General features: G+C 31.8%; 2 protein-coding genes across 2 annotated transcripts in view; one reads left to right on the top strand and one right to left on the bottom strand.

Annotated features, from left to right (window-relative positions):
* LOC129228405 (GPI transamidase component PIG-T-like) overlaps positions 1–1,337 on the bottom strand; it is a 25,689-nt gene extending 24,352 nt beyond the window's left edge. Inside the window, exon 1 of the mRNA XM_054863084.1 lies at positions 1,308–1,337. Coding sequence (XP_054719059.1) covers positions 1,308–1,337 — 30 coding nt within the window. The remainder of the gene's footprint in view (positions 1–1,307) is intronic.
* A 710-nt stretch (positions 1,338–2,047) lies between these two features.
* Positions 2,048–24,316, top strand: part of LOC129228404 (uncharacterized) — a 61,348-nt gene continuing 39,079 nt past the window's right edge. The window contains exons 1-4 of the mRNA XM_054863083.1: positions 2,048–2,220; positions 11,014–11,177; positions 16,827–17,092; positions 18,358–22,663. Of these exons, the coding sequence (XP_054719058.1) occupies positions 2,048–2,220; positions 11,014–11,177; positions 16,827–17,092; positions 18,358–22,663 (4,909 nt within the window). The remainder of the gene's footprint in view (positions 2,221–11,013; positions 11,178–16,826; positions 17,093–18,357; positions 22,664–24,316) is intronic.

Raw genomic sequence — 24,316 nt, 5'->3', positions numbered from 1 at the left:
CACAAATCCAGTTTTTCGTCGGATCTGAACCAAATATGGCCGGAAGGTACTTGGGCACCCTAGAAGGAACGTAGAGGGGTTTTTGAACGCCAAAAAGGAACCAAATGGTTTGAATTTTAATTTTAGGCCCCGAAAATAGCATTAAATGGCTCTTTCTACCCGCAAATTATCTGATTTCTTTGATTCAGGTCCCATTCCCCCCATTTCCCAAATCATCGGGAAACAATTTAAAAGTGTTGTTAACCCTAATGGAACAGAAATTTTATATCGGGAAAAATTTTCATCTGTGCGATCTCATTTTAAATTAGCGTAGATTAAGTTTCAGAAGGTTGCCACTTTTTTTTCTCGACTGCCACGAAATAAAATTTTGTTTTTGTTTTGAGGTAAAAATTTCTCCTTTGATTATTATTTGGGAATTTATCTTCTTTCTTTTTTTTTTGTACTGCCAGCAGAAGATAATTTGTGAAGTTTTGTTGGGAATTTTTGATTTGAGGTTTTCTTTCTTTAAGAATGATTGTTTGGATGGGAAATTTTTTTCCCTCTAATTCAAGCCTGATTGTTGAACATGCACCACTTGACATAATTTTTATTTTCGATTTAGACCGTGCAAACCCGGGCAATGCGGTTAGTGTAAAATGTAATAAAAGAATCGCACTATGCTATGGCTTGTTTTATTTTAAATAATATTGCATCATTACCAAAAAATGCCGAAAAAACTGGTCTAGATTTCAACTTTTTAGTACATACAAAAGGGTTTAAAAATAATTAAATAATAGTGAATTCAATAACAATTCCAGTGAAGAAAGATTCGTTATTTTATTATTTTGAAAAACAAAATGAAACCTTATGCAAGAATAGAGGGGAGGGGTTTGAAAATTTTTTACATACTCTTACATGGGGGGGGGGGGGGGGAGGGGGGGGAGTGTGTCAAAAATTGATGAAATGGTCCTTATGTAATTAATGAATAGCCCCTAATTGCACAAAATTGCAGATTAAGGCATACACGTGTTTGGGCGTTACAAGGATTGCTTTTCTCAATGCAAAATAAGGGAGCTTTTGGGTGAAATGACATCCGACAAAAGGATATGGAAGGAGGCTTTGTTGGATATCTTAGTTTCCTTAAGCTTGCTCCTTTCAACCTGGAAACACGTGTAAGCAGTAGTCTGCAATTTTGTGCAACTATACGTAGTTATTTTTTATTTCTACTTTTTAAGCTCAAAGATATTTATTCAATTTTTATTCTTCCTACCATTCTAGTAGTGAACAAGAGAAACAAGGAAATTACTAATTAAATTAAGAGGCAGAACCTCCTTCCCCAAATTCTGTGTAAGCACCATTAGCTACTAAACAAAATCCAATCTCTTCTGAATTCTTCAGATGTTGTCCAGTATTTATGGAGTCAAGGTTGCCTGTATATACATTGGCTTGATTTCATATTTCATTTTGTATACTTACGTACTACCTGCCTACTCGTTTAAGATCCTCAGAATTTCACTGACTTTTGTTGGGCGTTCAAACTATCTAATCAAGTCTAAATCTGAATTTCTGTAAAAATCTAGAAATTCTTATTTTAGCAGGCATTTTTGAATACAGTCGAAACTTGATAACTCGAAATCACTTCATGTGAAATATAGCTTTACAAACCGCTTATTTTGGCCCATGAATTAACAATTATCTAACAATTTATCGAATGAGATGCAAGCTGGCTAATGTGAAAAAATTATCATGGTCCTGCAAATTTTACTCTAACAAAATTCAACTTTAGTTAGAATTTTAAGAAAAGTCTCTACTGTAAAGTGGTAAAATTTTCTACAAAATAAAAAAGACATGTAAATGATCTAAAAACACCTCTAAAAATATTCTTAGTCATAGTTCAAAAGATGTGTGTAGTATAAAAATTGTGCTTCATTATTGGTATGCAAGAATTTAACTCATACAATACATCTGTTTTGTTGCTCTAAGTTCTGTTATTACAATTATTGGAATGATTATTGTGTTGCCCTTCATAGACCTCTTTCATTCTGGATTTCAGGGCGCTAGTCATGGAATGCTATGGCGGGAAGAGACAGAGTTGAAGAGAGCCATCTATGCATCTTTGCAAGAGACTAGACGCAGGAATTGGGAGGAGGATGAAGAAGAAGAAGAGGAAGAAGAAAATGGAACACAAGATGAGAAAAAAGAGAGCCCCCCTGCAGAAAATGGACTTGAGAGTCCCAAAAAGTGAGTATGGCTGATCAATATTCCTGGTCAATATTCCTGTTTGCCTGCGTACTACACGGGTATTTTTTTATTTGCTGTATGTTACATAAACAATCTGTATCATCTTCCTATATCTCCAGGGCTCATTTTCCTCCTACTTTTCCTACTATTCCTACTTTTTCCTACGTTAAGTAGGAATTGTCCTACTTTTCAGCAAAAATTCCTACTTTTCCTACTTTTCAGCAAAAAGTTCTTACTTCTCCTATTTTTTAGCATGATTTTCCTTTAGAATTTAACTTGAAATTCCTTCAAAAGACTTTGAAATTGATGTGATTTCAAAAAATTAGCATTAAGAAAATGAAAATTTGTTAATTGCAAATTGTTTATAGATAATATTGAATATATTTCACACAGTTATACATGCTTGCAATTTCTTCTGAATTCTACTGCTTATGTTAAGAAAAAACTTTGGTTTTTAAAAAGTATATAGTAAAAAAAATATATAAGTACAAACTTTTTGATAACTATACTTTATTATGTATGTTGTTGTTGTTGTTTTTTGCTGGCATGTAGTGTTAGTTATTATATTTGAATTTCAGTTTGAACTATAGCCCAGAAAACTGAATCCTCCCCCACCTTTTTTTTTTGATTTTGTTTCTGTCACATTTTCGTAAAATTCGAGAGTTTTTAAAATAGATATAATTTTCAGTATGGAAGAATGAAGTTCAGTTAGATCAGAGAAATAAAACTTTCTTTTTATGTCAAAAAGTTTTAAATTAGAAATTTCATGTTATTTCTGACCTAAAATATTTTGTTGCATACAAAGTACTGAGCGCAATTAGCTCAAACTTTTTGCTTTCTTTAAATAGATAGGTCTTCAGATATAGTAACATTTAAAGCACAATAAAATGCTGCTAAATGGTTATCATGTACCTAGTACCTCTCTTGCCAGAAACCAAAAGCATTCCTCTTTCCTCAATCAACATTGATTTTGAAGCTGGCACTTTGTAATAAGATACTAATTCTTCAATGTTTATTATTAAATATTGTTTGAACTTTATTTTGATTGTCCTAAAAATGTTCTGAAATTTTATTTAAATTGTATCATAATTTCTTTAAACGCTCTTGCCGCTGACAATAGCTTGGCTCAGGGGCGCCTCGAGTTTTAATTTTTGAATGGCAGAAATTCTGAATTGGGCGAATGATAAATTACAGGTATCAACATATAAATATAACTTATAGTAAAATGATAGTTTAAAAAACTTCAAAAAAAAAAAAAAAAAACACGCTTTTGTAGCAAAATGAACATTATCATCTAAGGTTTATTTTTTACTTTTCAGTTTATTTTGCTACAAAAGCGTGTTAGCGTGTGTTTTTTTTTTTTTTTAGTTTTTTAAACTACTATTTTCTTTTTCTTTCTGTTTCTTCTTTTTTTTTAGTTTAACTTGTTTAACAAAAAAATATTCATTTCAACACTTTTCAAAACCTTTTATAAAACCCCTTTTCATGAAATTTTCCTGAAAAAAGTGCATATAAGTCTCGGGGCAGCATTCGAAACGCAGTCTCTTGAACTCCGACTTCGACCCTGTCTTCGTAGCTTTGGCAAACATTTATACACGGAGGACAAATGACTGACTCCGATTCTTGTATATTCGACTCTGACTCTTTTATCTCAAAATGAGATTGACTCCGACTCTGACTCCGCTGCTATGGTTTTAACTGTGAAATAATTATTGTTGATATAACTTGTTTTTATTTTCATGCTAGTTTTAATTTAGGTATTCAGTTTTCGGCGAATAAACTCGAAGTTATTTATGTTCCTACATAAAGATATGCGCAGACGATTTTTAATCTTTTTTTTGAAAATGAAAATTATTTCTTTAAGTTAACATTTCATTGTTTTTATTTATTTTGGTAAATGCATTAATTCATTTAAAAAATTATTTTTTGCAACAGGGGAAAAGGAAACGATTTTTTTTTTTTGATATGATGTATTTATTTTAATGATCTTATTAATTTTAATTATTATTTTTTCATTTTGAAAGCTGTTAAAGATTTTTTTTAATGGAAAAAGTGTATTAGCTGCTTTGTTTAAAGGGTGCTGCTATTTTATTTGTTCGCTTTTTTTTTTAGAAAAGTAAGGAATATTTTATTCCTAGAAATCAGCTTAAAATATTTAAAAAATATGTTTGAAAAAATTGCGATTTTAGCTATTTTTGAGAATATTGATCAGGTACTAGAAACTAGTATCGGTATACGGGAAAGTAGGCTCGTTTAGTTCTAGACAACTTCTTGTTTGTCTTTGCCTTTGTTTAGTGAAATTAGTTTTTTTTTCTGTAAATAGTGAAACTAAGGGGAGGCAGAGTTTTGCACACTTTTTGTAATGATTTTCTCATATGTCCAACAAAACCAGTGAGGTGAGAGAGACATGGAGTCGACGGGACTTTTAACCATTAGTGTAAGTATTAAAGCAATGCGGTACCAATACCGAGGACTATTGGTTAGATTTATGACATTGAAAAAGAATTTCCAAAATAATTATTACCTAGTTTTAGCAATCAATAAGAAATGCTTTTTTTAAAGCACATAAGTTAAAATCTGAATTTTGTAATTGCTTTTTCATACTGTTATGTGATAAAATTCAATCAGAAAATGGATATTTTGAGTGAGCAGTATACTTCTAATAATATCTCATTTGACCAAAAAATTATTATTATTCTCTTAAGTTGTATGTAGAATTGCACTTTAAAAAAAAGAAAAACATTCACACACAATTTCACTAAATTGAATCAAAATTATCTTAAACGTGATTCATATCAGCGGCCATGGGTATGATTATTCATTTGCTCTCACATCTGTGACTCTTCATATTGCTGTGATATAGAATTGTATTGAAAATGGTGCTCTGTGTTTTTTTTTTTTGGTACAGTGATTGAAACATGCCTACTAGATCCCATACTTTTTCTAAATCTTACTACTATTATATATGCGAAAGTTTGTCTGTATGGATGTATGGATGATGTTTGTTACTCTTTCACGCAGAAACTACTGAACGGATTTTGATGAAACTTTACAATAATATAGCTTATGCATCAGAATAACACATAGGGTAGCTTTCGTCCCGTATGGGGAGGGGGGGGGGGGGCAAAACCCCCTTAGGGGGGCATTAAAACACAATTTTCGTATAAATTCTCTAATATAGGGATGAAAAAATACTTGCACATATTTACATTATATGTCCATTGAAAGCTCTGATTTTTCTGCTGAAGATGGCACCTGTTCGAAATTTCTAAGTAGAATAAAAAACGAGTTATGAGCTTTTTAGTTCCATGTTCGAAGGCTTTCTTCAACTCAATACAGTATTTAGTGTATCATTTCAACTCCCTGTTGATAGCGAAAATTGTTGTATTTTTAACACGCTTTTATTAGCTTCACCTGTATGTATGTATATATGTATGTATCTTGTAACGGAATCTTGCAGCTCAAATTTCGCCCACTTCCTGCCATCGGATTCTTTTGAAATTTGGCACGCGGCCTCAGATCCGATGACAATGCAATATTCTATAATCAAATTAATTAATTAACTCTTTTAATTGTTAGTTTCCTCCAATTTTAATCAATATTTTGGCATAAATCCAACAATGAAAAAGGAAAAATTAAAAAAAAAATACATTAATAAATGCTAGTAAAAATTATTTAAAAATATTTACAAAACCTTTAATTTTTCTGCATCAGACAAAATTTGTTCCAATGTTCCAAGGTAATTAGAACATGAAATATAATTGTTTTAAACTAATTTCATGCTAAAATTTAGGTGAGCCTTCAATTGGAAATTCATTGCTGATTAGACCACTGTTGAACAAAACTTTTATTCAAATGCATCTCAAATTTTCAAAGTAATATAAATATGATTTCCGCAAACATACATCGATGACTCACAGTAGCTTCCCATCGGAGTGCCCTTGTCTTAACTTTAAGATATTACCTCGCACTTGTTTTATAAATAATTTCGTTGCCTGATAATTCTCCAACATAAGACTAAAAAACAGAAAAATAAAATAAATTTTAAAAAACTAAAAAAAACACCCTTTTGTAGCAAAATGAACTAAAAAGTGAAAAAAAAAATCTTTGGATGATAGTAGTTGATCACTTAATTTTAATGTAATACAAAAAAGCGTGGGGGGCTTCTTATCAGTTGTCTTGAATTTCTTCCATTTGTTGTCCAAACAAAAATGTAAAATAGACAGCACCCCACGCTTTTTTGTATTACATTAAAATTAAGTGATCAACTACTATCATCCAAAGATTATTTTTAACTTTTTAGTTCATTTTGCTACGAAAGCGGGTTTTTTTTTAAAAAGTTTTTTAAAACTATTATTTTATTTAACTATCTTTAATTTTGTGACTGTTCAAGGCTTTTCTCAAGTCAAATCTTGGTGTAAGATTTTTTTGTACAAGATTGACAAATAATACATGGACTTGGCATAGGCGGATTTAGGACTGAGTTCCTGGGGGGGGCAGGATTTTTTTTTTTTGAACAACATTTTTAATTGCCCTCCCCCCTCCCATGTTTTTGTCTGTTTTCTGTCTTTACTTTTTTATGTGTCGTTTTCATTACTGTGTGCAATCATGCTGGCCTTTTTAAATTGACCTTAAAAGAGAGGGGGCTGTTATTAAGAGAGTGACGCAGTGCTAAGTTTTACGCTTTAAAAGTGCTTTGTGATGCAAGTTAATACTGTAAAAGAAATGGTGCACAGATTTAGAGAATAGGTATCAAGAGAGTAACATACTACCCGTTTGAACAATTCTTAATTATACACTTGATAAGAAAAAAAATTGAAGCACACTTTGCTTAGGAGTTTCAAAGACTTGTCTAATTATTTTCAAGGTTTGGTTGGTTAGATTGGATTTTTGGCTCTAGAGCCCTTGTAGGCTATACTGCGCCAATTCTTTTCAGGGATTTTAGAACCTATTAATAATTTGCACTTTCCAGCCTCTGAAATTGAGTAGTAGATTATACACTTGTACATTATTGTTCAAACTTTGTAAGAAACGGCTATTTTAAGTTTAAAAGAAAAAATAAACTTTAATTTCCTATTCAAAAAAGAAAAAAATCATGATTTTTTTTTTGTTATAAGACTTTGGAAGATAAGTTGTTACTATATAAACTCCTCCCAAAACTGGGGGGCATTGTCCCCTTTGCCCCCCCCCCCCCCCCCATAAATCCACCCATGCTCTTCTGAACTATTCAAAAACGAAAAAATAATGATTTTTTTTTATTTAAATTTTTGGAAGATGTGTTGTTACTATGTAAAGTCCTCCCAAAACTGGGGGGGGGAGCATTGCCCCCCTCTGACCCCCCATAAATCCGCCCATGTGACTTGGCTGATTATTTTCCATTTTAATGCAACTTTGAGGCAATTAATGCGTTATTTTTTATTTATTTGTGTTGACTGGGTATTTAATCGATCAGCAGGAATCTAGCCAAACTTTTTTTGTGGAATCATTTCAAAAGCTAAGGCATTTGGCAATTTTTCCAACTGTCGCCGTTTGTGAAGCTAAAGAGTATGTAATACTGTTTCTCGGTTTTCACCATGTGACCAAATATTGCTATTTCTTTAATATTTCTTTCTTTAAATTTGTTAACACGTAAAATATTTCGCCAACTAAATCAAGAAAATCCATAAACAGCACAGAAACTTAACCATTAATTTGTCTTTGAGTACAATTTCAAACAATTGCCGAATTTTTACTATTTATTGGAAACATATCGGGTAGCAACATTTTATAATCACCAGGAGTATCTCAGTATTTGGCGACACTATCTCTTCGATGAAAGTTAGTAACACACAGTTTTACAAAAGTAGGGAGGGGGAGCCTCACTTAAGGTATCTCAATACGATTAATGCAAATTTAATAACATTTTAAATCGCAGTAAGGGATTACGGGCGGCTACGTTTAATTCAATAGTAATATAGAAAAGGTTTTAGACTATGTTCAAAAAAAAAAAAAAAAGATAAATCTTTTTAAACAAATGAAGTTTAATTTCATATTTTGGAAATTCCTCAAATTTGTATGTGCTTAAGTATCGTTTTTCGTTTCTAAAGGAGTAATATTTTGTTCTTCATATTTATTGCCATTTTACTTTTATGGGTTAGGAAGAAGCTCTATTTTTAATGACGTCAAAGGGGTGTGTTTTGAGTTATTTCAGTTACAGCATAGAACGAATAAAAGTAGCGATTGTTTCTCATAATTATTACAGACCCAGGCAACGCCAAGTATTTTTGCTACGTACAATTATCTGGTAACTAAATAAAGTTATGAAATAGTCTGCCCCCTACCCCCAGTTACCGTCGAACAAAGATTTATTTTTCGCCTGGAACGGCCAGATACATGCAAACATTTTCTTTATAGCATCTTCTGTTCAGAATTAAAAATCATATTTTATGATTATAGATTAACCAAACATTTTACACAGTTTCATGTACTTGGCAAGTCTTTGCCGAATGTATGGTACTGTGGTCCTTTGGCGATTAATAATGGATTTGGATTTATTATTTTACATTTTAACGCTGCTTTTAATTACAAAAATATAAAATGAAACTAAACAAAAAAGTACTATGAGGTATTGAGGTTAAAATTAATCCGCCAAATAAGTGGAACAACTCTTAAATAACATTAAAACTACTATTAAAATGTAAATTAATCCACCAAGTCCATTTTTTATCTCCAGTCTTACCAGACAACTACGTTAGTGCATTGGTGAATTATTTAAAATTTTTATGAAATTTTTTTTTTGTGTGTATTTTTAAGGCTTACTGATGCTAATTAGGATTTTGTGGAATTAATGTCCCTATTTTAATGGCGACAATGGTGAATATTGTTCTTCCTTTTATTTTGTTTTTGATTTTTTATATTTGTTTTTTATCCTATCGGACCTGTACTGATAAAGATTTTTGGAAATAATCATTACTGAGATTATCAGAGGGAAATGTTATTTGAAAACGCTGATAGAGACCATTCTAATAGAGACTTTTGGGAATTTTTCTCTTTGCGAAATAAGAAGTTTTTTGTACTATTGTCCTCATTTACATGGGAACTTAAAAAAAAAAAAAAAACTGTTGTCCTTACTCTGATTTTAATGGTATTTTCACTCTTAACTTTTCGGTATTGTAATCAGGACCGTTTACGTTATTTAGAAACAGTTGATTTCCTTCTGATGGGGATTTTAAAGGTTTGATGTTCTCACTCTAAAGGGACATTATTAGAATCAGGATTTGTAGTGATTGTTGACCCTATTTTGGGACGATATCTCCGGTAAGAAGCTATACATTATACAATAATTTAGATAGCCGGTGTAGCGCTGGATATTATTTGACGGAGATCGGGATTACAAGGGAACTGTTTCACTTTAAGTTGACCCCACTCGAACTGGATTTTTTGAGAATTACCCAAACTAACTTCTTTAGAACTCCTGAAGGTTTTCGTGATTTTTTGGGTGTCTTCCCAGTTTTGCCGACATTTCATTAACCCACCTTCCCCCTGATTTTTCAGTTTTAATCATACCTTTTGATACATTTAAAGGGGCAGGCAATTTGAAATGTCAGCAAAACTGGAGAAAAACCATTTTTTGGTCACTATTTGACCTATGCTTGTGTTGACCGTTAACTTGAATCGATTGAAAAAAACTACATCAACGTGAGCGAAGCCGCGGGTAAAAACTAGTTCCTATATATTTTTCTACCAAACTCCTGTAATTTTCCTTTAAAACTCCTATATATTTTGCTATCAAACTCCTATATTTTTCCTTTTACACTCCTATATATTTTGCTATCAAACTCCTATATTTTTCCTTTTAAACTCCTATATATTTTTTTCCACTTGCTATGAACCCTGAATTATGTAGTTGTCAACTATATAAATGCTAGCCTCCAAAGTCGGCTATGTAGCAATCTGATTAATCTCAAGGTCATTTTTTCTACTGAAAATTGTAAAATGAATAAAAATATCTGATTACTTTTAGATCAATTTTGCAAGGGAAAAAGAAAAGGCAACAACTGTTAACAATTTTTGTTTTGATGTGTTTAAGTAGTTTCCAGCAGCAAAATTTTCAACAACCTAAAAGCACAAATATTTTGCAACATTCTTTTGTTTTATCAACTGTAATAAACTCTTTGCTTAAAATTTTCAATTTCATTGTAACTTTGAGGAATTTACTGTTGTGAAGAAAGATTGCAGCCCATTGGAGACGAATCTAAAGAAATCACATGTAATTGTTTTTAACAGCAATTAAATTTAAATTACTTTTTTTCTGTGTTATGTTATCAATATTGTGACAAAAAATGTGATTGTATGAATGTATTGTTTGTTTGCTTAGGACATTATTTTAGCTTAGTTTTAAGAAACCATAGAGCAAGCGAAGGAGTGACATTTTGCTATTTTACACTTACATAAAATACTTTAACTTTTACCTTTATTATCTTGTTAAAAACTTGTCTGAAAAGTATTCAAATAGCAAGGATGTAAATCATAAAACAGTTGTTGCTTATCATGAGGCCATGAAAATAACTTTCTAAGAGAATGAATGACCAGTTTGCATTCTATTTTTCTAAAATTCTTACTCTGAATGTTTATTGGCCATTTAAAAAATGTTTTGAAACATTTAATGTTGCATCTCAACCATAGTAATTTCAAGTATGCAGTTTTAAAATAAAATTTTGCTTCTTCAATAAATTTAAACTTTTATAACATCTTTGGTTAGCGTCTTTAAAAAATGATATTTTCATTTTGAACTTAATGTACTTTGTTTTTTAGAGCCAAAGTGCATGCTCAACGCAAATTTGCTCAAGGTTCCACCCCAACCAGTCCTGTGCCCACTCCCGTCAAGGTGGTCCCTTTTGTCAGTACTTCCACTATGGAGCTTCTGCCCTGCAAGAGGCCCAAGACTGAAGACTTCCTAACTTTTCTCTGCCTTAGAGGTATGACTTAACTAACCATTTTTATGCTTTAATCCCATGTCCTATAAGACATGCTCAATCAAGACTTGAAAAATCTGATGTGAACACCCCACTACTTTCTTTTACATCTATTAAATAATTCATGGTTTATAATGACTCAAAAAAAAAATAAAAAAAAGCTTGAACTTATGTACGCACCTGTTAGAGAAAAGGGAAAGCATGAAATAATGGCTACTTTAACCTAATAGTGCATTGGAGTAAAGAAGAAAACACTTTAAATATTTTCACCCCTAAGTTTTATTGATGCAAAAAAGTGTTTTACAAAGATTAACTTTCCCGTTATCGACAATTCAATTTATAACTCTAAATAGAGCCAAATTGAAACCAAATTCGAAAAAGGTTTTTTCGCCAAATTTGTTGTCAACTTGGCAGTATATTGCTTGGTTGCAAAACTTGGTGATCAAAAACTTGGCAATATATTGCCAAGTGTTTGCCAAATTATGACATCTCTTGAGTTTGCATTTTGAAATTAACACTGATTTTTCCCAAAAAAGGTGTAAAAGACCTCTTGTAAAACATCCAAATTCAACCAAAAGTGGAGGTGCACAACTAGACCCCACTAAGAGTCTACATAATAAGTGTCAACTTTCTATGGCATATAATAAAGAAAGTTGTGTTTCCTGAAAGGAAAATGTCTAGAAGTCTGGAGTAATTTTGACTAGGATTCTGGTGAAGTTGATAATGATTGGAAGAGTGTGATTTCTCAAAAAATAAAATATGTTGTTAGTAGAGAGGTCATTCCACGTCAAATCAACACAATTTTCGGCAAAATTTTACCTCACCTTCTCAGATTTTGATGAAATTTGGTACAGAGGTAGTGTTTATATAGACATAGAAAATTGGAAATTTTTTTTTGAAAAATATGACACCAAAAATAGGTCAAAACATGTGAAGACCCAATTTTCAAAATGACCTAGAATCTTTTCTAATTAAGATAGAGAGCTGAAGCAAGTGCCATTTGACAACCTTTTTAATAGCCTTTCCAATGGTTTGCAACATGATCATGTCTGAAAGAAATTTATTTTAAATGAAATTTAAATTAAAGTTTAAATTTTAAATTTCTCAAAATGTGCCACTTCAATTTTCTTCAAAATGTTTTCGAAAAATGTTTGTACATTTCTAAAATCGCTGTAGAAGTTCCAAGATGGGATCACAATGGGTTCATGTTGAAACAGTTCATTGAATATAGCATTGTGGGATCTAAAAAGCACTATCATCGCATAATATAGCATGTTTTAAGCAGAGAAAAACAGTTATCCAAGGCATGAAATTAGTTCTGTTTTAGTTAGATAGTGTCAAGTAACTGATTGCAAGAGTGCATCCTTGTTTGGAGTTCATCTAGGTGTTTGTGAAAGGGGGGTGGGGATTTTATTTATTACTTTTCTGAAATTTAGTGTTTTTTAATTTGTTGTATAGTTTTGATAAATTTGGGTGAAAAATTGAAAGTAGAATTACTTAATATTTAAAGTTATTTGTTATATTTAAAAAAAAGAAAAAAGAAAAAAAAAAAAACAACGTAATAAAATTAGTGGAACAAATATTTCATTCTATGAGGTGTGTGTGTGTTTTCAATTTCTTTTTTATTTCATCAAATTCATGGCTTTGTAATTGATACTTATTCTAAAAAGGAAGTAGGGGGAGAGGGTGGCATACAATTGAATATAATTGAGTTATTAGTCAGGTGAATGATAATTTGCTGTTTTAAAGAAACACTATAAGTTAACTGCTTAACAATCATTAAGACATACACAAAATTGAAAAAGAAAGATGAAAAGTTTAATCAGGTTAAAAATTTACTACCATATCTTGCTAAATTTTAGTAGGCATTACTAAGCAAAAGTGACTAAAGTTGTACTCATCCGGACATGTTTTGTATACGGAAAATCTCAATAAAAAATGTGCAGGTCTAGATATATTTTGTGAAAAATAAAACCTCTTTGTTTCAAGCTCAGTATTCAATCTGATTGGCTCTGAATCACATATGTCTTTCACTGAAATGGACCAAGGAAATAGTGAATATGCTGAGTTTCAAACGCATTATAATAAGGCAAAAGAAATTGAAATTTTAGTTTTAAATTCTAATTCGTTGTATGTGCCCAAAAATTGATGTATTTTGTAATTTTAAAACTAGTGTGAAAAATCAAGTATTTATCAAAATTGGGCAAGATGTAAATATTGCCCAATTTATTTTGTTAAATTTAAAAATTGGGTAATTGAATAAATTTTATGAAGTGTTTTAATCCACTTTAAAATGAAGATAACATTGTAAGAGATAAAAAGAAATTTCGACATGTTTCCGACGGGATGACAGAGAAAGGCTGTAAAATTCAATAAAACACCAAAATTTATCAATTTTCCAAAAAACAGATGTCTTTTTTGATGATGAGAAGAATTAAGCCAGCAAGCTGAAGATATTACAGGTTCTGAAGATTTAGATCAAAATTTTATTCCTAAGAACTTTAAAACTGTTAAAATATTAAATGTTTCAAAACAAAAACTCAAAACAAAGAATCCCCATTTGATAAAAGAAAATCAGAGTGTTCAGATCAAATAATATCAAAAGAGATCAGTTTGGAAACACATTGTCTCTGTATCCATTATAGTCATAAAACAAAAACAAATATTTAAAGGTAATTTTGTGCTCTTTAATTTAGCAAATGATGATTTTGCTCTCAAGAAAAAAGGTTGTGAGACATAAGACGAAAGCTAAAAAAATGGAATCCAAGATAAACCGAAAAAACGAAATTCCAAGATAGCGGCATGAGCTACCCTCAAAACCCCTCTACCACCAAGGACTTTTAGTATGTCTGTTAGGAGACCTTTTTGTACATGTGTACCAATTTTTGTAACTAAACGTTTATTTTTTACCCTCATTTTGGGTGTTTGTTTGCTGGACTATGGTGGAAGGAAAAACAGAATGAAAAGAACACCTGCACATATTTTTGTCTTTCTGCATTACCTGCCTCCTTCCTCCCCCACCTGCCCTCTAATTTCAAGAAATAAAATCCTCCTAATAACCTACACTACTTCAGACCAAAGAGAGGAAAGATTCACATAAAAAAAATCCTCAAAGTTCTCCAAAAATAGAAAAGAACGAAAAAATGGTTAGTTTTCCGAAAATTCAACAACTTTGAAATTTAATTTCTCATCAACTATTATAGATAAAATAAAAGTAAAGAAAGCTTTTTAAAGATACTTTTACATTCTTTAATTCATTGAATAACAATTTTGTTGACAAGTAAACAGTTTTTGAGATATAAGACGAAAACTGAAAACACGCACTTTAATTTCAATATAGTCGTGCGAGCTCCTTCCCTACCACCGGGAACTTAAAGTACCCTCACCTGCTTTCCAGTTTCAATAAATCAATTCATTCCACCAGTTTCAATAATGACCTTCACTACTTCAGACTGAAAAGAGAAAAGAATCACATCAAATCAATCACTGAGGAGGCTCCAAAAATAGAAAAGAACGAAAAAATGATCAGTTTTTCAAAAATTCAAACTTTGCAATTTAATATCTCAGAAACTATTATAGCTACAATAAAATATATAGAAAGATTCTTAAAGATACTTTTACGCTCTTTAATTCATCAACTAACAGTTTTGTTCGCAAGTAAATGGTTTTTAAGGTATTAGACGAAAACTGAAAAAACATACCTAAAATCCTAGGTGGCGCTGCGATCTCCCCCCTACCACCTGGGACTTTTAGTATGTTCATCAAGAGCCCTTCCTGTACATGTGTGCCAATTTTCAAAACTGCATGTTTTTTTGTTTTTTTTTTTCACCTTTATTTTGGCCTTCGTTTACTAGACTAACCTACATATGAAGATGGTGATCAAGAATTTGATTATCTAAGACCAGTAACTTAAAAACATAGAGTAATTCTATTTTCAAACTTTCACCCAAATTTATCAAAACTATATGACAATTAGAAAACTTTAAATTTCAGAAAAATAACATTAAACAAAATCTACCCCCCTTTCACAAACACACAGATGCAAACCAACTAGGCAATGATTGCCAAACAAGGCAATCAGTTACTTGACACCAACTCAAATAGAATTTATTTCATGCCTTGGATAAATGCTTTTCTCTACTTAAAACATGCTGTATTATATGATGATAGTGTTTTAGATCCCCCAATGCTATATTCAATGAAATATTTCAACATGAACCCATTGTGATCCCATCTTGGAACTTCTACAGCGATTTCAGAAATGTACAAACATTTTTCGAAAACATTTTGAAGAAAATTGAAGTGGCACATTTTGAGAAATTTAAAATTTAAACTTAAATTTCTTTAAAATATATTTATTTCAGACCTAATCATGTTGCATATCATTGGAAAAGTCATTAAAAAGGCTGTCAAATGGCACTTGTTTCAGCTCTTTATCTTAATTAGAAAAAATTCTTGGTCATTTTGAAAATTGGGTCATTCACTTGTTTTGACTTATTTTTGGTACTTTTACCGTGCTGTATCTTCAAAACCGTTTTGTATTTTTCAATTTTTTTTTCTTTCTATGTCTGTATAAACACTACCTCTGTACCAAATTTAATCAAAATCTGAGAGGGTGAGGTAAAATCGGTGTGATGATTTCAGGGTTCGCCGATATATATCATGATATATATCACGATATATATCAGATATTTGTTTTGAAAATATCATGAAATTTTGATATTTTGGATATTTTTTTTTTTCAACTATGGTATTTTCAATATAAAAAAGAATGTTAATCACAGTAATATTGTTCATTTATTATTGAAAATACCAAAAAGTTATGTAATAATTTTATTCATATTAAAAGTGCCTAATTAAATATTAAACATTGCTCAGAAAAAAAAAGTCTTTTGACTGTGCACTGAGTAATGCATATTATTTATTTCTGAATCATATAACTAAAAATAGCTGACAGAAGAAAAATGAGTAAAGCAGCTAATGCTAAATTAACTTAAAATTAATAGAAATGTAAAATGAAATATTAGATGTAAATAACCGAATAATCATTAATTTTTGGTCTACATATTGTAATCATAATATAAGAAAATAAAGAGTGATTTGAGGATGTATTTATTTTGAAGACTTTAGTTCGTTCCAATTGAAAATATTGGATCTATATCAAAATATCGGATATTTTCGATATTTTCGAAAATATGATATTTTCAAACCCTGGTTGATTTGACACTGCATGACCCAGAGATGAGGCTTCTTATATTCATGTTACATTGACACAGCCTCATAGCTGTCAAATGTGCAGTTTACTTTCAGGTGACTGGTAATACCAAGTTTTTGTCCAAAAACTTTTTTTTCTTGTTCTGCGTCACTAGATTTGGGACACTTTGTTTTTCAGTTATTTACTTTTTAGAATATTTAATTATTAGTTACTAAGTTAATTGTAGAAATACAACACAATGCAGAGTTTCATTCTGCTGTTTTTATTCTTTCCTCTTAAATGCCCTTTACTGCAATAATTTCATAATTCATTATTTGTGTAAATACCTAAACAAGGGAAAACAAGGAGTTTCAAAATTATTGGACATGCCTTGTTTGTATTAGTTTTTTTTTTTGGGAGCATTGCCTACGCTCATGCTTGTTGGTTTCCACTCTTAGGTTCTGCTATTCTTCCACCTTCTCTTGATTTCCTCAACTCCAGCTCAAAGAGCGATACCAGTTCTGAATGTCGGAGCCTAAGTCCAGATCCTGATCGTGAAGGATATAAAGAGGTCCTCTCTGACCCCAAGGAAAGACGGATAGAAAACGGGGAGAATGGTTACTCAGGAAAGCATATGTCCCACAAGGCATCCTCTAAGAAGCTATCAGAATCATTACATCCCTTAAAAAAGTCTCACCTGGTGAACTCTAAAATTAGCAAAGAAGTGAGTGTTGAATTCTGTTTACTTTCCATTTGCTAAAATTTTTCATTAGTGAACTTCTATGAAATGAGTTTTATATGCACAAAGAAAACTGATTAAATTTATGAAGTAAATGAATTAGATTAGGTTTTTTTTTTTTTTTTTTTGCAAATTATCTGCATTCTTTAGCAAGGAAACAATGTCTTTTAATAAGAATGTCTTCTGCTCATGAAGTTTTTGAAAACAGTATCTTCATGTAAAATGCGTCTCAAAACTCAGGCTGAAGTCCTGTGAAAATGAAAAATATGAAAGTGGCAAGCGAAAAAGAGAAATGTGACATTCTCTGTTTAAAGACTATTTTTATTAGCCTTTAATATAAGTACTTGATTTCATAAATTCAAATGGAAAATTCATTTTAATTTCTATCTTCTAATTTGAAATCCTTAGTGAGGTTTGGTGCATTATGTCTTTACCTACAAATTTCCCTGGATAAATTTGTCAATAATTAAAATGAGACTTGAAAATGGATGATTAGTTGTGTTTTTTCAATAGAAATAATAAAAATTTATTGTAGTTAGATAATTATCCTCATATTGTTGTTTTAACCTATTAGCATGGGTGACTGCGTTACAGTTAAACACCGGAAGTATTTTTTGTAACATTTTTATCATCCAAACCTTCGAAAAAAAGTCTTTACTCCAAATTTTTGACGGTTACATTGATTCATCATGTAGACCTCTTAAAATGGCAATCTAAAATTATTTTGCTTTAATGAATTCTTTTATTTGCAGTAGCAAGTGCAATATTCATTATTTTAAAAGTAATTTGCTAGGGATAAACAGAATCTGTTGCGTGATTTTTGCTTTAACCTTAAAATAATTTTTTAGCGATAATCAATATAATACCAGCTCAAAAGTAACTATCTCTTTTTGACTTTGAGGTATTATTTTACAAACTCCCCCACTCACCCCTATATCATATTAGGTGAAGTTTTGTTATTAAAAATAGTATTGCGTTTATTATTGCAATATAATATTAAGATCAGAAAAAAATATGTTTCAAAACAATTGAAAAACACATAAAGTTCAAAGTCCATTATTCTTATCCATGTTAATATCTTATTTTTTCATGTGTCCTTAGACCTTATTAATGCAACGTATTTTTTTCTCTTCAATTGCCTGTATGCTGCTTTCAATTAAAAAGGGATCTTCATGCAAACTTTTTTTTTTACTGTATCTTCTTAAAATGCTTGTGGCACTCATAAATGTTCTTACTTCTTTTATTTACAGTCTCAAATTGTCAAGAAACGCAAGTCACGAAATGAAGCTGATATTTCCTCTAATGCTCGCTTAAAATCTTCATCTGTGAAAACAAAACCAGTTGTATTAACTGCCCTCCAAGAAAAATATAAAAAACAGAGATTAGCTGCAGATAAAAGAAAGTTGCAGCCCACAAAAGTAATCTCTTCCAACAAGAAAGGCCTTGTTACAAGGTCACAAAGTGTCAAGAAGCAGATAACTGTTATTACTAGGAAGCAAATAAAAACAAAAGATTTATCTCCCATAAAAACTAAGAAGGAAACAACCCAAAAGAAGCTTGCTGTAGAGAAGCGCAAATCCCTTCGATCTGCTGATCCTAGGAGAGAACTGACTAGAAGGCGATTAGCTGCTTTGAGAAAAAAGACACCATGGTTAAGACGAGCGAAATTAGTACCACCCATTGTGGATGTAGATTCTGACAGTGAACCAGAAGTCATTATTGCTAGTCCTCCTAAAAAATCTTCTCAAACTGCTCCCCCTCCAAAGAAAGAAAAGTCATCCAATGATCTAGATCATGTCACAGACAGACTCAGACGCAGAAAGGAAATCGCCAAAAGTCGACCGCAGTTGTCTTCCAGGCAGTTGCTGTTGAGGAAGCACATGCAGAAACGTCTGAAGGCCAAGAAATCTGCCTTGCAGCAGAAGAACATTCGATCCAAGGCCATTTTGAAGACTACTACTAAAAAAGCAATCTTGAAAAATGTGAGGAAGGGAGTTACTTTGAAGACTATGTCACTTAGAAAAGACCTTCAAAACAAGAGGGTCACACGAAGTGCCAAGCACCAGATTGAAGAAATGCTGTGGGCCAATCCAGAGAAGCGATCAAAGACAAACAAGGTGTCTCCTCTAATAAAATCCAGTAAGACAAAAACATCTTCACCTATTACTGGAAAAATAAGGACAGAAAATCAGAATAAAGAGTTTCAAAGTAAAAACAAATCATCTGGGAAAGATTCTATCAAAAATAAAGCAAGCTTTGTTTCAGATAAGTCACTCAAACATGCCTCTTCTTCTGGTGTTGTAACTAGGACAAAAGATGGGACCAAAACAGAGAAAAAATTAGGGAGCAGCGATAGTAAATCTAGTATGATTATAAGGTCTAGGTCACCACCTGTGTCTGCTAAAGCAAAGCAGACAAGTGAGGGAAACCTTAAGACATCCGTGCCTCTTAAGAAAATTGATCGAAGGAGTTCAAGTTTAGAGAGACCAAGTTTGTCAGGTGTGACTAAAACAACTCTTCCGTCCTCTAAAACGAAGCAACAACCTTTAGTTGAAGAAAGTAGAAAATCATCTGTATCTTCTGCTGCAAAGCGAGAAGACAAGAGAAGTTGTAGCCTGGAACGACCAAGCACATCTGGAGCCATCAAACCATATCTTTCCAGCAACAAACAGCTTTTAGTTGAAGGAACCTCAAGAACATCCTTGCCATCTGGTGTCAAAAGAGAAGACAGAAGGAGTTCCAGCATAGACAGTCCTGGTATGTCTGATATCTCTAGATTGACTTCCATTCATGCAAAGGCTAAACAACAAGCATCAAGTGAAGGGACTATCAAAATGTCTGTACCTTCTGCTGCTAAAAGAAATGATAAAAGGAGTTCTAGTTTAGATGGAGTTATGAAGAAATTTGATAGCACATCCAAAAGATGTTATTCTGATGATGGTAAATTTTCTGATAGACTTGCAAAGTTAGAAAATACTTTATCTACTAAGCTTTCTGGTATTGTACAAGCTAATGATACTATTAAATCAGAAATAAATAAATCAAGTATGAAATCTAACTCGAGCAAAGATGTAAAAGCTAAAGACAGCTCTTTAAATAATCTGGAAATTACAAGTGTTCCTGGCTGCTCAAAAGAGACCAATGTTCAAAACAATTTAAATCTTCAGGAACCAGAAAAGAGTAGTTGTAGCAAAGATATATCAAAACTGATATCTTTGAATGTAAGAGAAGAAGAGAATTTAATGAGCAGTTGTGATCCGTGTTGTAGCAGTGATACTGGTTTTGTAAAAGAATTTAACATAGAAAAAAGTAACTTGGTTCAAAGTATTGCTTCAAATGTTAATGCCGTTGAAGATAGGCCATACAAGAAAACAAATGATCCGAAACATATAAAAAAAAGCAGTGTTAAGGAAATTGGAAAACCTCAAAAAGATCAAAACAAAACTATATCTTCTGAGAAAGACACAAAACATAAGACTGAAGGTTCTGATGACAAATTAAAAGTTTTGTTTGAAAATAAAAATGATATAAAAAAACAAGAGAGCAAGTTGAGTCTTTCTACTCCATCTTTAGATGAACCCTCCACTTCTTCTAACTTCAGAAAGGAAACATTCAGATACAAAATTCAAAGTAATGAAGAAGTTGACAAAAAAGAGAAGAACATTTTTGATAAAGCAAGTCATAAAAAAGAGTTCAATGTTATTAAGCAGGAAAATGTGGACTTTCAAAATATTCCTGAAAAAATATGTAAGGACCAACTGAAATTTGAAAATCCATCATTCAGACCAGCAGCTTCAAAATGTTCTATTGGACCCACAGAAAGTAAAGTAGTGGCTAATGGTCCAGACTGTGGTAATATAAAAGTTGAAATGAATAGTAACAGCAACATTTTTGAAAGGAGTCCTCTGAAACCAATTCATAAAGACAATAAAGAAAAATCCAGTGAAGACAAAAAGAATACGTTTAGCTCTATAGTTGAGGAAGAGGAAGATTCAGATGAGTATGATTTGACTCTTGCACAATTAATACTCAATAATGAATTATCTGTGGTTGTAGTGGAGGAGAAAAAACTGAATTGTGACACCAAACCCACCCAAGCAATTAAGGAACGCAGAGCGTCTGAGAAAGAAGCACAAAAGTCAAAGAAAGAGGGAGAATCCTCGAAGCATAAGAAAGAAAAAGATGGATCTAAATTGAAAAGTCATGATAAATCCAATAAGATTAGCAAGAAAGATTCTGGAAAATCATTGGCAAAGCTGTTAAAGAAAGAGAAGCTTAAATCTATTAAAAAGGAGGAAAAATCAAGGCATAAAAAAGACAATTTTAGTAGCTCTAAGTCATCTAAAAAGGATTCTGACAGGGATAGTTCAAAGACAAGCAAGAAGGACACCGAAAAGGAAGACTCTCGCATTTTTGAGAAACCTAGCACTTCTGGCATTGAGTATCTGGAAATCAAAAAAGAGAAATCAAGCAAGAAAGATGGCTCAAAGTTATCTAGATCAAATAGCTACGATGATAGCAAGTCTCCGAAGAAAAAGAAAAAACATAATGAATTTAAGGATATTGAGAAAATCAAGAATTTGATCAACAAATCGAGCATATTGAATGAAATCTCTGGTTTTAAAGACTTCAAGCGCAGAAGCTCAAGTGATAAATCAGAGCTGAAAAAGCTGTCAAAGTCGAAAAAACGTAAAAAATTGGCATTGTTGAAGGAAAAGAAACTTTCTAAGAAACTCTCATCAAAGCTTCTGAGAAAATATTCGAAGAAAAAGGGTCTTAAATCTAAGAAAAATAAATTAAAGAAAAAAGAGTTGCGAAAAGAAATGAAAAATTCCATGTCATCCGGCAAGCTACACTCAAAGAGCAAAAAACAGAAACATAAAGCAAAAGGAGATCATCACAAGAAAGATAGTCAAGAAAAAATTAAAAATCTTGATTGTTCAGGTGCAGGTTCAACCAACAAGGTGGTGGATATACCTCCATCGGAAGTCATTGCTGCAACTGTGAAACCTGATGTCTTACTCCCTTCCCTACCCTCTCCTTTACCTGAACATACTATTATGCAACCTTGCAGAAGTGATGCAAGCACATCAGCTGTCATATTTGAAATCATTCCAGAATCTTTGTCTGCTGGTATCTATACTCCAGTCATGGTTCCAGAACCTGTCCCTTCCATCACTGAAGAAATTCCAAAAGGTTTAACCTCCTGTGACAGCAGCATATTAGAGGAATCATTCTCTTCTGGTACTAGTCTTACAGTAACTCAGGACACCCCTTTGCTAGCACCTTTTCATTTTGTTCAAGATATTTCAGAACCCAAAAAAATGGCAGATGCCGCAACCAACACCGGGGAAGATGACATCGAAGCAAGTCTCAGCTCCATCTCTGAAGTCCTTAAGAGTGACGAGATGTCTGTAGGGACACAGACCATCACCCCGGTTGCATCACCTTCTCCAACAATTGAAACAAGGACATTTGCTTCCCAGGCTCAGACTGTGGTCATACCAGCTGTGGTCACTGCAGTCCCCAGCAGTTCTGCTCAAACTGATCTTCAAGGTTTGTTCAATATTTTAATACATTGCAGTTTGCACTATTTGTATTCTTAAATTCAAAGCATACAAACTAATGGCTTGAAATAGGCTAAAGCAGTAATTCTCAGTGTTCTAGGCAAAAAGCAATAAGGTGAATTCTGATTAACTTTTATTTTAATATTAAATGAGTGGAATTCAGCTGTGTCATTGAGTTATGCATTTACTATATTAGATCTGTGACTACACAAGCATGCAATAGTTTGTTTTAGCATTTGATAAAATTGATACTAATGTATATATATATATTTTTGCTTTGAATTCAGAAATGACTTTCATTTTTTTCTATCACAGGATTTTTAGAAATACCAAGTTTTAAGTTTGTAGTAAGTGGTTGACTTACAGCTTCAAAAGTTTTGAAATAAGTTTTTTTCCTTCTAATTTATTTTATTTATTTAGTTTATTGGCTTATGCTCTGCATTACTGTATTCAAACAGATGAGAAATAACAGTTGGCAGTGAGGGCAGCAACTATATTTTCAGATAAAGCTATCATCACAACCATATTTTTCATATCATTACATTTATAATTAAATATAAATTAATCACAATATAGTTTTAATGGTTTTTTGAAATACGTGTAGGGTTTTTAGAGTTTGAAAAAGTTCCTCAAAGAAAATGACTTTAATTTCCCAATTTTAAAAATTGTTCTATTAGTCTTCACATGCCACTCTTAATACTGTGGCATGTATGCTACAGTATAGCCATCTCAGGTTTAAATAATCATTTAACCCTCCGCATATGGCTCAGTTTTTATATTTTAAAGTCCTGAAATGCGGGGCGGTTTATTAATGTTGGTCTTTATATACATTTCTTACGGTTCACATCTTCATCAGTTGTTTTAAAATAATACAAGAATTTTAATAGCTTTTAAGCTTAAGAAAAATATATAATACGGTGCCCACTATTTCAGTGGGCTGGCTTTATAAGTTAAAAAAATCATGTGATATTTCTGTTTTCAGATATATATATATATATATATATATATATATATATATATATATATATATATATATATAAATTTTTAACCATTTAATTTCAAAAAATAATGCAGAAATATTGTAATAAAACAGAAAAAATGAAAGAGAAAGGTCAGTTTTTCTTTTTTAGAATTATACATAAATGTAGAGAAAAAAATCGTTTCTTTTTCCCCATACATAATGCCGCTGACTGTCAGGCAAGTCCATATCTTTCATAAATGTTCATTGCACAAAATACAAACAAAAAGCAAGACGACAAAAGGCGGACTCTCACATAAGCAGGGAAGAAAATAATCATGCAAGAGATCAGAAATTTCTGAACCCTCCAGTGCCATCTAGCAGCAAAAATAAGCATTAAATGATGTTCTTTTAACCTACACGGGGAAATAGCAGGATCCGTACTGAAATAAGAGGAAAAAATTCTTCGCCCACGATTTTTATGTGATCCGAAGTCGGGGATGAAACTGATCCCCAATCAAATCACAGGAGCCATACGCGTAGCATTAATGTAGCTATTTTTTCTCACTCTCAAAAGATGTTTCTCCTTTCCACTTATTAAGTTGAACTTGAGTTTCTGATCTGGTTATTTCACTGCTTTTTGTTTTAAAAATTAAATCTAATACATTATAACTTAGATTTAAC

The sequence above is a fragment of the Uloborus diversus genome, chromosome 8, assembly GCF_026930045.1.
Source record: "Uloborus diversus isolate 005 chromosome 8, Udiv.v.3.1, whole genome shotgun sequence".
NCBI lineage: Eukaryota > Metazoa > Arthropoda > Arachnida > Araneae > Uloboridae > Uloborus > Uloborus diversus.
The sequence above is the reverse complement of the archived record's forward strand: the minus strand, read 5'-3'. Positions and strand labels throughout refer to the sequence as shown.